Here is a 12931-nt window from a genome sequence, read left to right on the forward strand (position 1 = left end):
TTGTTTTCTAAAAGATATTTTCTTTTATGTTTTAAAATTTTACTGAGAATTTTCATTAACTGAACTGAAGTGTTAACTGTTTAATGAAATTATACCATAGCACATGGATAGCACACTTAATGTGTCATTCCTGTATGTTCAAAACTGTAACTTCCTTTGATTTTAGTTCACTATTTGTTAATGTACAGAAATTTATGAAATTCCATGGATGTCAAATGTAGAATATGTATGTAGCAATTTCTGAAAAGCAGTGCCATAACTCAGTCCCTGATTTCTTCTACATAAAAAAATTAGTAATAAAAATTAATCTAAAGAACTTTGATTATAATTTGTTCCTCCTGAAGAAGCATCCTTAGTGTTAGCTCTCTGATTTGAAGTTCTTAATAATTGTTTCATAATAATTGAACACAAATTAAAAACTTGTTTAAATAAAAGGAAAATTTCCAGTTCATTGATTTCTGCTTCTGGCTCTGCTCTATGCTAATGATTCCTTTTTTGCAATTTTGCTAAATCAGGTCTTAAAACATAGTGAATCATTGCAGAATTAATTTTTTCTCATATGTTGTGACCTGATTTTTTTTAAACTAAATAGTGTACATTAGGAAGTGTGCATTTCTTTGTATATAAAATGTAAACAATGCTTGGTATTTTTGTGTAAGGAACTTTTTTACTGAATTGTGTTCTTTTTTTGTTTGGAATTGATTGATCTTGATTCATTCAAACTTACTAAGATATCATGGGGCTGATTATGAGTGGACTGATGATGTAAATAAAGTTCTCATAGTTGTGATATATACATGTCTAATGTGCATATCCAACTTTGTGCCTGTACTTTTTACTGCATTGTAACTCTGGCTGTGTATTAGACAGTGCTGTTAATTGTCTCTTTGTTTTGCTCAAGATTTTTATTGAAGGATGGTCAGCTGTGGCTCTGTGCCCCTCAGGCGAAGCAAATATGGAAGTGTTTAGCAGAAAATGCGGTTTATCTTTGTGATCGCGAAGCCTGTTTTAAATGGTATTCCAAACTAATGGGGGATGAACCAGACTTAGACCCTGACATTAATAAGGACTTCTTTGAAAATAATGTGCTTCAGCTGGATCCTTCCCTATTAACAGAAAATGGAATGAAATGTTTTGAACGTTTCTTCAAAGCTGTGAACTGTCGAGAAGGAAAGCTAGTAGCAAAGAGACGAGCCTATATGATGGATGACCTGGAATTAATAGGATTAGACTACCTTTGGAGGGTGAGTTAATTGAAGGAAGCATCTGAAAGGTTAACTGCTAAGACTTTCTCAGTCTCTTTATGCTTTTAGGAATGTGTAATTTATTAGTAATGGACTGAAATTGGGAAAATCTGCTTTTTCCCACTAAATACATGGCTTTTGACTCCTCTGTCTTCCCAGCAAGTATGCAAGTTAGTAACTTTGCAGACTGATGTTAAATGGAAAGTTATTTGAAACATAAGTATATTTATGTATGCACATGAAATTAAAAATTTGCCAATCCTATTGAAGAAAAGATCCTTCCAGGTGAAGTTTCTGTAGATTTCTCTTTTTTTTCACATGCACATTATAATTAAGCTTTGTTTCATGCACTTTGTAATTAATTAATTCCATGGCATTCCTTCTAGTGGGGTAAACTGAAGTGATTCTAGATCAGACCAAGTGATCGCTGGTCTGATTCTTCCTCTTATAACCACAACATTTTGACTAAACATGGTGGTTTTGTAGGATCTGTAGATTCCATATAACACCTATTCTCTTGATATAGAACCTTCCTTTTCAGTAGAAAGGTTGAAGCTTCCTGAAGCTTGCCAAATCTGTTGGTGAAAACCATCAGTATTTAAACTGTAACCTGATTTTTTCACAGTATTTCTACTTCTCAAGAGCTGCATTAGAGCTCACAGTGGTGCCCTGTAACATGATTGTCATGGTTATGTGTTTGTAAAATGTGTACAGCAGAAGTCTTCAGTAATTTTGGTTGTGGCTTCTTGAAGGATTGGGTATTTTAATCCTGATGATAATAGTTAAAATCAAAGTAGATCCCAATTTTTATACAAGTAAGTTCACATCATGTTTATGAACAGAGTCCCCACAGAACGTTAGCATGTTTTAGTTTTGGGAATCAGCTTACTCTGATCAGCAAAACTCATGAGACTTGAGCTGTGTACCCTGCAGGGGTTGTCTGTAAAACCTGCTGTCAGACCTGGTGACTAGTACTTAAAATTTAGGTTATCAGGTTAGAAGCAGAATTCATTTGCTTGTCCCCTTTCCACCCATTCAGAGCCATTTAAATACTTGAAAATTCTGTCTCGTGATGCTGATTGTTGAAGCATCTGAAGTTTTCTTGTTCTCTGAAAAAAGAGGAAAATTTGGAATGTTATGTGAACATGAACTTATAAACAGTGCTTTTACTCTGTTTATAGAGTATAATCCTTTTTTGCCAACTCTGAACTTCAAAACTAATTAATTTTTTTTTTTCCTCATATAATCATCTTGAGTGTAAGTTTTATTAATTGTATTTTCTAACTAAGTGTTTTAGTCCTTTTCACCTCATAAGATAATTAGACTTACTGTTGTGTTGAGATTCTTGTGTAGTAGTTTTGGTTTGCATTTTTACACCAGCAAGTTTTAAGAGATGTAAATACTTTTTTTTCCAATTGTGCTAGGTTGTGATTCAGGGAAATGATGACATTGCAAACCGAGCAATAGACCTTCTTAAAGAGATCTATACTAATCTTGGTCCAAGGTTGCAAGTTAATCAGGTAAGAAAAAGCAACAAGAAGACTGAACAGAATAAAGATAAAAATAGTCTTTAAATAATAGTCTTAAACATCAGTTTGGTGATATTTTTGTAGTTGGAAGAATTGAAAACAGGAAATAGTTTCTTTGTTTTGGTGGGTGAGTCCAACCGTCAAATTCTGGGCAGATGCAGAACTAAAGTTTTTTTCTCATATTTGCAGACTGAACTCTCATTAATTTTTCTGACTAAGTTCATCTGCTGTATTTGCTCTTGTTACTCAGAAAACAGTAAATGTCATAAGAGGAAAGCCTTTTGTTGCACTGCAAATTGTGGCACTTACTCATATGAGTATGTTCAGGGGCTGGGTCTGTGGGGTGTTGTCACAAGCTAATGTAATCTCTTTTTTCTGGCATGCCTCTTACAAAGGGTCACTGAGTTTCTATGTAGTGGTCAAGCTGAGGTCTAACAAATCAGATATTATCTCCCTGCATTAATATTTGCTGGGAGCTGTATGGAATGGACAGAGAAGATATACTCTGTTTCTGGGAAGGGGATTTCATCCACAGGGTCCTTGACAGGCTTGAGTAGTGGACCCTTTAGAACCTTGTGAAGTTCAGCAAAGCCAAGCACAAGGTTCTGCAGCTGAGTTGGGGCAATCCCAGGCACAGATACAGGCTGGGGGATGAACAGATCAAGAGCAGCCTTGCAGAGAAAGATTTGGGGGTGTTGGTTGATGAGAAGCCCAGCATGCACTGGCAGTCCACAAAGCCACCAGTGTCCTGGGCTCCATCAACAGCAGCATGGGCAGCAGGTCCAGGCAGGCAGGGGGTTCTGCCCTTCTTGTCTGCTCTGGTGAGACCTCACCTGCAGTGCTGCATCCAGCTCTGGGACCCCTAACATGGACCTGCTGGTGAGAGTCCAGAAGAGGCCAAAAGATAATCAAGGCCCCTTCCAACCCAAACCATTCTGTAATTATGTGACAGCACAAATTTAGTGGAGGAATATTGTCCTTTGGACAATCTCCAGTTGATAACTTGCCAGGTGTATTTCTTTAAACTGATATTCTACTTGTCTTCAAAAACACTTTCATAATCTTCAGAGCTGCCAGTCTGCCAGGTCCAGCACAGCTGCTCTAGGTGGTGAATTCACAGCCATTCAAGCTGTATTTTCCTGCAGTGGCAGATGGCTGGAGGCTTCTGTCTAGCTGTAGGTCTGGGCTTACTAAGCATGCATTGATCTGTCCATCTGCACATGCTTAGCTCTGACACTTCCAGAAGTGCTGGATTTACATGCACACAAGAATTCTTTAACATAGTCTCAGAAAAGGAGAAAGTGAAAGTCCAATTCAGTGTTCTCTGTCCAAATTTTCACTTTTTCTATATACATACAGTATGGTTACAGCTGCTGATGGCGTGAGTTTATTGAAGTGCACACTAAATTAGAGCTACCTATTGATGGCAGTTGCTGGAATAAAACAGGTTTATTGAGTAACTTACATGTCTTGGTTTTGGGGAATTTTTTTTCTCTATCACTTGGTCATCCTTCTGAAAAGATGGATTCTAATATGTCATGTAATTACACCAATTTCTTAATGTAATTAGGTAGTGATTCATGAAGACTTCATTCAGTCCTGTTTCGATCGTCTAAAAGCCTCCTATGATACATTATGTGTGTTGGATGGAGATAAAGACAGTATCAACTGTGCAAGACAAGAAGCAATAAGGATGGTGAGAGTGTTGACTGTTTTAAGGGAGTATATAAATGAATGTGACAGTGATTACCATGAAGAGAGAACTATTCTACCTATGTCAAGGTATGTGTGAAAAAGCAGTATCATGATTTTTGATTTCTGTTAAACTAAACCAGTACTATTATCCTTGAGATTTTTACATTCTAAATGGCTTCTATTCAGGAAATGGTTTCACAGTGTTTCAGAATTCCCCTTTCTTTGTTAATATATGAAACTATATTTAAAAAAGAAAGATCAGGCAAATACAAGTGAAAGGAGCAGCAGGCCTAAAAATAAACTTGGTGGTTTCTTCTCTAACTAGCATAACATACCTTGAGGCTCAATTGTTTTGGATATGATTCTTTATTTCAGATAGTTACTTAAAAGCTGTACTGTTCTTTACATTAGCATTGGCAAAACTTTTTTGTTTCTCATAGTCTTATTACACAAAAACATGTTGTAAATGTATATATTCACCTTCCAGAATTGTTTGTAGAGATCTCAATCTAACTTTACAAGATTAAATTTTTAATTATCTCTAAGTGAAATATTCTGTAAGCTCCTCACGAGGAGGGGAAGAAGAGAACCAGTACTTTGAAGTATATTTATTTTCTGTACACCTTCACTCTTCTTATACTTGTCCTTGAGTGAAAACTTAGCTTAAATCCTTGGTGTCTCTATGTATTTTTGATGCAGCTAACGTATTTTTAAACATGGTGGAGGTTTTTCATCCACTTACTTTAAATGACCTTTTTGTCAGAAAAATTGAAGCAATTGCTATTTCTTTATGGTGTGTCAGTAATTTGCAGTGTTGCTACAACTTTTTTACTGCATATATTGATTGACTGATGAGTCCTGACAAAGTTTTCTTTTTGATTGCGTGTACATCTTTTTTTTATGGGCTGCTTATTTGATTAGACTAATCTTTCACAGGCCTTGTTAGCAAGGAGCTTTTTGAGGAGTTTTTGCCTTTTGTTACATGGGATTAGTTTCTTAGGCTTATCTGGGCACATCTTTCCTAATGAGCTCTCTGCCATTGTGGGGAGTGTGATCACTGCTAATGTGAAACCATTTCTTCCTTTTTTGACCACTTCAAACTTTCTTTAAAAGATTGTGATTTTAAAAACTGGAATTCTAGCATAAAACTTCTAACAGCTTTTGACAGAAGAAGGCATTAAGGCTTGGCAACCTGATGGATTTTTCTGATCTTGGTGTATTTAAAGCTTGAGTTGCTTTGCTAAAAGAGCAAAACATCATTGCCAGTCTGATTAAGCTTTGTTTGCACATTTTGATCAAGAAGTTACAAGACAGAGAAGAGATCTAAAACTTTATAAGAGACTTCTAAAATTTCTGTCAGTGTTCCTAACCTGACTGTAAATTTGACCATATGATTAATGCATTTGTACCAAGTGTAGCTTCTTGAAAGATTCTGTGTATGTTGTTGCCATAGTTGCTGGGACTTTCACTAAATCTTACACTGAAAAATACCATGTAAAGATTTGATATTGAAATACCTGCTGCAAAAAATGCAGGAAGGAAAAGAATTTATTTCATGAGGGCAAAAATAACTTTTGCTTTTCTGTTTATTTTCAGAGCTTTCCGTGGTAAACATATCACACTTGTGGTTCGTTTTCCAAACCAAGGCCGGCAGGTGGAAGATTTGGATATTTGGTCTCACACAAACGACACGATTGGCCAAGTGCGGCGCTGCATCCTCAATCGCATTAAAGCCAACAGTGCACACACAAAAGTAGAGCTGTTCATTGGGGGTGAGCTGGTAGATCCTGCAGATGACAGAAAATTAATTGGGCAGCTGAATCTCAAGGATAAAACGGTAAGTGTTGCAGGCTGGGTATTTTCATCAATTCAGATGTTCCTTCCCTTTTGTAAATGCTTGAAAAATATAGTGCATGTCGTCATTTATTTTTGTGGAATAATTCCATTCTTTCTTCTTTATATTATGCCATTAACATTATATCAGATGCTTATTTGGTAAAGAATCTTAATTTTTGGAGAGTATTAAAACTATAATTGTGTTTTTCAGCTAATTACAGCTAAGCTTACGCAGATAAATTCTAATATGCCCTCAAGTCCAGATAGTTCTTCTGACTCTTCAACTGGTTCTCCGGGCAACCACGGCAATCACTACAGTGATGGTCCAAATCCAGAAGTTGAAAGCTGTTTGCCTGGAGTGGTAAGCATTTTCTGAAATTACCAGTTCAAACATGTTTTTTTCTTATACTGTGTCTTTGGCTAACAGTTTTGTTTTTTTTTTTAATTTGCTTATTTTAAGATCATGTCACTGCATCCTCGATACATCTCTTTTCTTTGGCAAGTTGCAGACTTGGGTAGTAGTCTAAATATGCCACCTCTTAGAGATGGAGCTCGTGTTCTTATGAAGCTCATGCCACCAGGTAAAACTTAACTTGATCCTTTTTTTCATCTTGTAATATGCTGTAAAATAATTTCTCATCTGATACATAAAAGTGAAGATAGGGGAGTATTTCCTACTTTCTGGTAATTTATTACTACTGTAATTCATTACTGTTATCCTAATTAGGTCTGTAAAAGATTTCCCAAGTAGTTATTTCTCATCTGCTATATGAAGTTGCATAGTTTGCAGTTGGTACTGGGGTTAATGCCACAGTTCAGTGAAAATGGGGAGCATTGTATTTTAAGGTGGTTTTGTAGCACAGCTTTAATAGGATCACTTTTGACTGTAATAATCATTGGAGAACACTCCGTAGCCTGATTTTGTCTGTAAGTTTTTGCAACTGTTCTGAGACACTTAAAATTTTTCAGATTTATAATTGTAAATAGTACTGGCTTGTTGTGGAGTACTTTTGCTGCAGAATGCCTATAAGTTGTGTTTTTATTGCAGATAACACTACGGTCGAGAAACTAAGAGCAATTTGTTTAGATCATGCAAAGCTTGGGGAAAGCAGTCTTAGTCCATCCCTTGATTCTCTGTTCTTTGGTCCTTCTGCCTCACAAGTGCTGTATCTAACAGAGGTTAGTGATGCTTTGCCTGTTCTTTAAAAATTGTCAGTTCTCTCTGTGGCAGTCCTGTCTGTAACATTATGGAAGCCTAAGATCAAATTCTGGTTTGAAATTAACAATTGAAAATACTAAACAATTTACTGGCATAAATGTGTATGGCCAGTGCTGTCAAAGCACTGCTTATGTAGTATTTCTACAAATTCTCATGGTCAGTCATCTATATCCAAGCTGGTGCATTTCCTTTAGTTAACTGTATTTTCTTCTACAGGTAGTTTATGCCTTGTTAATGCCTGCCAGTGCACCTCTGGGAGAAGACGCCAGTGACTTCCAGTACAACTTCCTGAAAAGTGGTGGTTTGCCTCTTGTGCTGAGCATGCTGACCAGAAATAACTTCCTGCCAAATGCAGATATGGAGACTCGAAGGGGTGCCTACCTTAATGCTCTAAAAATAGCCAAATTATTGCTAACAGCAATTGGATATGGCCATGTTCGAGCTGTGGCAGAAGCTTGTCAGCCAGTTGTGGAAGGCACGAGTACAATTTCACCGGTAATATAAATCTTCCTTGCTGCAAATAGCAATGTGCTCTGTGTTTTATAATGTGTGCAGCAGCATCTCCTTATTTTTCACTGACAATCTGTTCTTTGAGTGCATTGCACATCAAGGACTCACAGTACTTTCAGATAATGTTTTGCTGTTCTAAAAAAGAGATCAGCTTACTAAACAAATCCTATTTCTTGGTGACTGTAAAAAGTTAGGTGTGAGATGCACTTACTGTGTGTATGATTTTCAATGGTTTGCATGATTGTCAGCCTAGGTAACTACTCATTTTTAACTCTATTCATCCTTCTGGACAAATTGTCCAGCACACAGCAGGATAAACACATCATGTGGTGTGTGAGCAGTTGGCTCACAGGTTGGGCACAAGGGGTTGTAGTGAATAGTGACAGAGTGGTGACCTGTCACACGTGGGGTTCTTCAGGGCTCCATCCTCAGCCCTGTGCTCTTCAACATCTTCATAAATGAGCTGGATGCAGGACTGGCAGGGATACTGAGCAAGTCTGCAGGTGATAAAAAACTGAGAGGAGCCATTGATTCCCTGGAGGGCAGGGAGGCCTTGCAAAGAGGTCTCAGCAAATTAAGAGGACTGGGCAATTACCAACCATACAGAGTTCAACAAGGGCTGGTGCTGGATTCTGCACCTGAGATGGGGCAACCCTGGATGTATGGACACACTGAGGAATGAGATGCTGGAAAACAGTGACACAGAAAGGGACCTGGGTGTCCTCCTTGATGTCCAGTTCAGTATGAGCCAGCAAGGCCCTGGCAGCCAGGAGGGACATCTGTGTCCTGAGGGGCATCAGGCACAGCATCACCAGCTGGGCAAGGGAGGGGATTGTCCTGCTCTGCTCTGCACTGGGGCAGCCTCACCTTGAGTGCTGGGGGCAGTTTTGGGCATCATGATATGAGAAAGATACAAAGCTCTTAGAGAGCATTCCAAAGGAGGGCCACAGGCATGGTGTGAAGGGCCTTGAGGGGAAACTGTGTGAGGAGCAGCAGGGGGCACTTGGTCTGTTCATCCTGGAGGAGATGACACTGAGGGGAGGCCTCACTGCAGTTACAGCTTCCTTGTGAGGGGCAGGCACTGATCTCTGCTCTGACAGTGACAGGATTTGAGGGAATGGCCTGAAGTTGTGTCAGGGTAGGTTTAGGTTGGATTAGGAAAAGGTTCTTCCCCCAGAGGGTGGTTGGGCACTGGAAAAGGCTCCCCATGGCAGTGGTCACAGCACCAGCCTGGCAGAGCTCGAGAAGTGTTTGGACAATGCTCTCAGGCACATGGTGTGACTCCTGGGGATGGTTCTGTGCAGAGCCAAGAGTTGGACTTGATGATCCTTGTGGGGCCCTTCCAACTCAGCATGTTCCATGATAAATGTGAATTCCCCATCTGACAGGGTCCATCTTAAATAGTTTCTTGATCTATCAACCTGTCCTCAAGAATACACAGAGAGCCCCACTTCAGAGCACTTAATTCCAAAATACTTACTGAGATCCATCTCTGAATTAAAGAAGTACATTCCCCTTAAATCTCAAACATAAGTACCTGTTCTGGTTAGCTGCATCTGTTAGAAGATACATAATTAATTCTTTTTCAAGTAAATCAAAACTTGTAATGATTACAAAGAAGTGAAGATCCCTTTTTATGTCTCGTGTTAGAGATAATAGGAATATATTAAGGCAGATATGTTTGCCACCCTGTCTTTCATCTATTTAAAATGAGTACATTTTACTGCCCTGTTTTCTTACAACAGTTATTTAAAGGGCAGTTTGGCATGCACATTGCATCACTTGAGTCTTGAAGTGTTGTTTGAAACTGACTGACTTCTTAGGAGGTGGTAACATTTGTCTGCAGTTGCTGACTTTCACTATTTAGAGTTACAAACATCTGATTTAATAATAACAGATTTGTTGGAAAAAACACTGCTATTCTTGCTGTCACCGTCATCCTTTTTGAAGGACTTTTGGTATTTTTTATTCCCCTGGGATGCAGGTGGGATTTGTTAAAACTTTTAATTTCTCTTACCTTAAGCATAAGTACCAAAGCATAATTTCTGTCTTGGCTTTCCATCACTATTTAAGAGAAGTAGGCAACCAAGGTTATGTGTCTCTAGTTTTTCAGTTATTGGTCTGTTGCTGTCACTAGTACCCTTAAAATTTTCATAGAAGGTTGAATTAATAATGTTAAATACAGTGTTCTGGTACACAGAACTGATTTACCCCATATATATTGCCGTTGATCACTTCCAATAGCATCCAATAGCTGATTGACTGGGGTAGCTCTGTTAGTCTTCAGTGGAGGCTTTGTAACTTTGCTCTCTGAATCAAGTGTCTTAGTGAAGCTGACAAAGCAAGGGGTGTGACCAACACCAGACCTTACCCAGCAGCCTCACAGTGTGTCTTTTGAGCAGCATTTGAAATTGACTTTTTGAATGACCTGGTACAGGAAAATGAAGAAACTCTTCTGTTTTAATTTGTAACCACAGCACACCATCTTTTGTTTGTCTGTGAGAAGGAAACAACCATTTCAGGTTTTGTCAAAATTATGGAGCTCTGGTAGACTAAGAAGAGAGGAAGCTGTGCTCAGACCAATACAAAAAAAAAGATAAAAACTTGTCTTGCTGTTTCTGTTTTGAAAATATTACAAAAAACCAGGAGGGATCATTTAGAACAGAATTCTTCAAGAGTAACTTAAATGTTTAAAATGTATTTCAGTATAATAAAAACTGCAGCTATATTCTGTCTGAACACTCTTATCTAATCCAGAGGGAGCCCCCATGTTTGACCAAACCCTGTCTTTCCCACATCTACTGAAAGGAAAGGAGGCATTGTAACAGAAGAAAAATCTGTTAGCTTGAAGTAATCTGATCAATAAACAAGCCCCCAAACCTAATAAATTTTGAGCAAATGCCTTTCCTTTCAACTACTTGTACTCTATGATCGTCCACTGCAGCATAGTGTCTTCAGGTGTGATGGTATCTGTTTGAAAATGAGGAGATTTATTTATGTTGGCCTTTGCACTAAGTTTTCCTTCCAAGATCTTATCTACTTCTATCAAACCTTTCCAAGTAACTTTAGATCTTCATATCTTTTTGCTTTTTTTTCCCATGTAAAAGTAAGTATGAGAAATACTTTCTTCCAGATAAACCAGGCTACGCATGACCAGGCAGTGGTGCTACAAAATGCCCTACAAAACATTCCTAATCCAACTTCAGAATGCATGCTGAGAAATGTAGCAATACGTCTTGCACAGCAAATATCTGATGAGGTTGGTGAATTCCTTTCTGTATCACCTTTTTCCTTATAGCATCTTTTCTATTTTCTTAATCCTTAAATTTGTTGCTTTGTAAGACACAGACTTTCCTTTTAAAATGTTTTAGATAATGATCATATGAAGGAGAAAAATCTCAAATCATTGCCAGTGTATCTTTATATATTGAAGATGCTTTAATGACACAAATTAAAACCTCAGTAAGGCTAAACAATGTGCTTTGCAAACATAGTGGTCTTATGTGTATGGTGTGGCCAAAGCCCATTTGGATCAGGAATCAGGAGTCTTGTTAGAGAATGTGTCAGTGAATTCAGCTGAGTTCAGCAGGAACTAAAATCATGACTGCTTTACCTTCCTCTTCCACCTGCATCTGGATCCCTTGGTTTCCAGGGTGGAAGCCATAAATACTGTGTTTCTGTACTGTATAGCATATCTGCAAAACTATCTCCAAAACATTTCTGAGCTATCTAGATAGAAGATATTATTGTATTCTCATCTTGGTGTTGACAAGTTCACTATCCCTTGAGAACAAAGGGCAGTGTCTAAAGAAAGCACAACATGCTGCATTGCAAGACTGAGCCATCTGCCTTCCATCAGTGGTGGTTTTGCATCCCTAGGTGTAAAATCAGCCAATTCAACTCTGATTTAATCAAATTTCTTCTATAGAAGAAGTATCTTTTGAGGTGAGATGTAAGGAAAGGTTTTTTAATTCTGCCTTTGTCTTTCCTGGAGGCCTGCTAATAAATAACTAATTTTTCTTTCACCGAGTACATCAAACAAACAAAATCTGAATGTGTTTAACAGTATTGTTGTGGAAGATTTGTCTGTAATTCTCTGAAATTATGAATACTGCTGTAGATCTAAATTTCATGTGTATTGTAGTTTGCCTTTGAAAGGTTTTTTTGCCTTTTCATGTTTTGATGGTCAAAGACTCTTTACAATGGATCTCACAATTAAAAAAAAAAATCTGACATAGTTTCCATAGGCCAGAGAGAAGGCTTTAGCACAGAGAGGAATAATTCACCTTTTTTAAAACAGTTGATCCTTAAAGTCTTTAAAACTACAATGAGATAAAAAAAGCCCTGATGTTTTTCTTGTGGCACTGTTGCTGTAAGGTTACTTTGCTTGTGACAAATATAAAATACCTTTTATTTTTCTTGGAAATACTGTTAATGTCCATATAAGTTGAAAAATGCACATTGTTCAGGTTTCCTGATGCAGATATCTACCTAGCTCAGTTTCTTAAGTCCCCTTTTTTTATTGTCTGAGCATTAGAAAAATGAAACTTGAAATCCATCTGTCTGCCTTCTGCTTCTAGAGATCACCTATTTTTTGGACAGTTCTGTTTTGAATACAGACTGCAGATAAGTTTGGTAGGTTTTTTTGAAAGTTGATATGAACCCTAAATAATAGCAGTTGGAGTATGTTTTGTAATGTGTGTATATCACTAGAAACTACTGGATGTTAACTCAGACCATGCACAAAGTACTGAAGAGTGACTCTGCATTCATTCAATCCATGAGCTGTATTCTTATTCATGTTCAACCCTCTGTGTCTTGAACATGAAGCAATCCCTTTATATAATGATCACATACTTGGTAACATCAGGGTGTTCTAGCTGGCTATCAGCTAGCAC

At 37.8% G+C, this 12931-nt stretch overlaps 1 protein-coding gene across 2 annotated transcripts in view; it reads left to right on the forward strand.

The window, feature by feature from the left end:
- Positions 1-12931, forward strand: part of USP9X (ubiquitin specific peptidase 9 X-linked) — a 97091-nt gene that overhangs the window by 53619 nt on the left and 30541 nt on the right. For both annotated transcript variants that reach the window (XM_059839989.1, XM_059839990.1), the window contains exons 16-24: positions 902-1244; positions 2669-2764; positions 4344-4555; positions 6065-6305; positions 6516-6665; positions 6765-6885; positions 7353-7483; positions 7740-8018; positions 11167-11292. In XM_059839989.1, the coding sequence (XP_059695972.1) occupies positions 902-1244; positions 2669-2764; positions 4344-4555; positions 6065-6305; positions 6516-6665; positions 6765-6885; positions 7353-7483; positions 7740-8018; positions 11167-11292 (1699 nt within the window). The remainder of the gene's footprint in view (positions 1-901; positions 1245-2668; positions 2765-4343; positions 4556-6064; positions 6306-6515; positions 6666-6764; positions 6886-7352; positions 7484-7739; positions 8019-11166; positions 11293-12931) is intronic.

Source organism: Haemorhous mexicanus, chromosome 2, assembly GCF_027477595.1.
Source record: "Haemorhous mexicanus isolate bHaeMex1 chromosome 2, bHaeMex1.pri, whole genome shotgun sequence".
Classification (NCBI taxonomy): Eukaryota; Metazoa; Chordata; class Aves; order Passeriformes; family Fringillidae; genus Haemorhous; species Haemorhous mexicanus.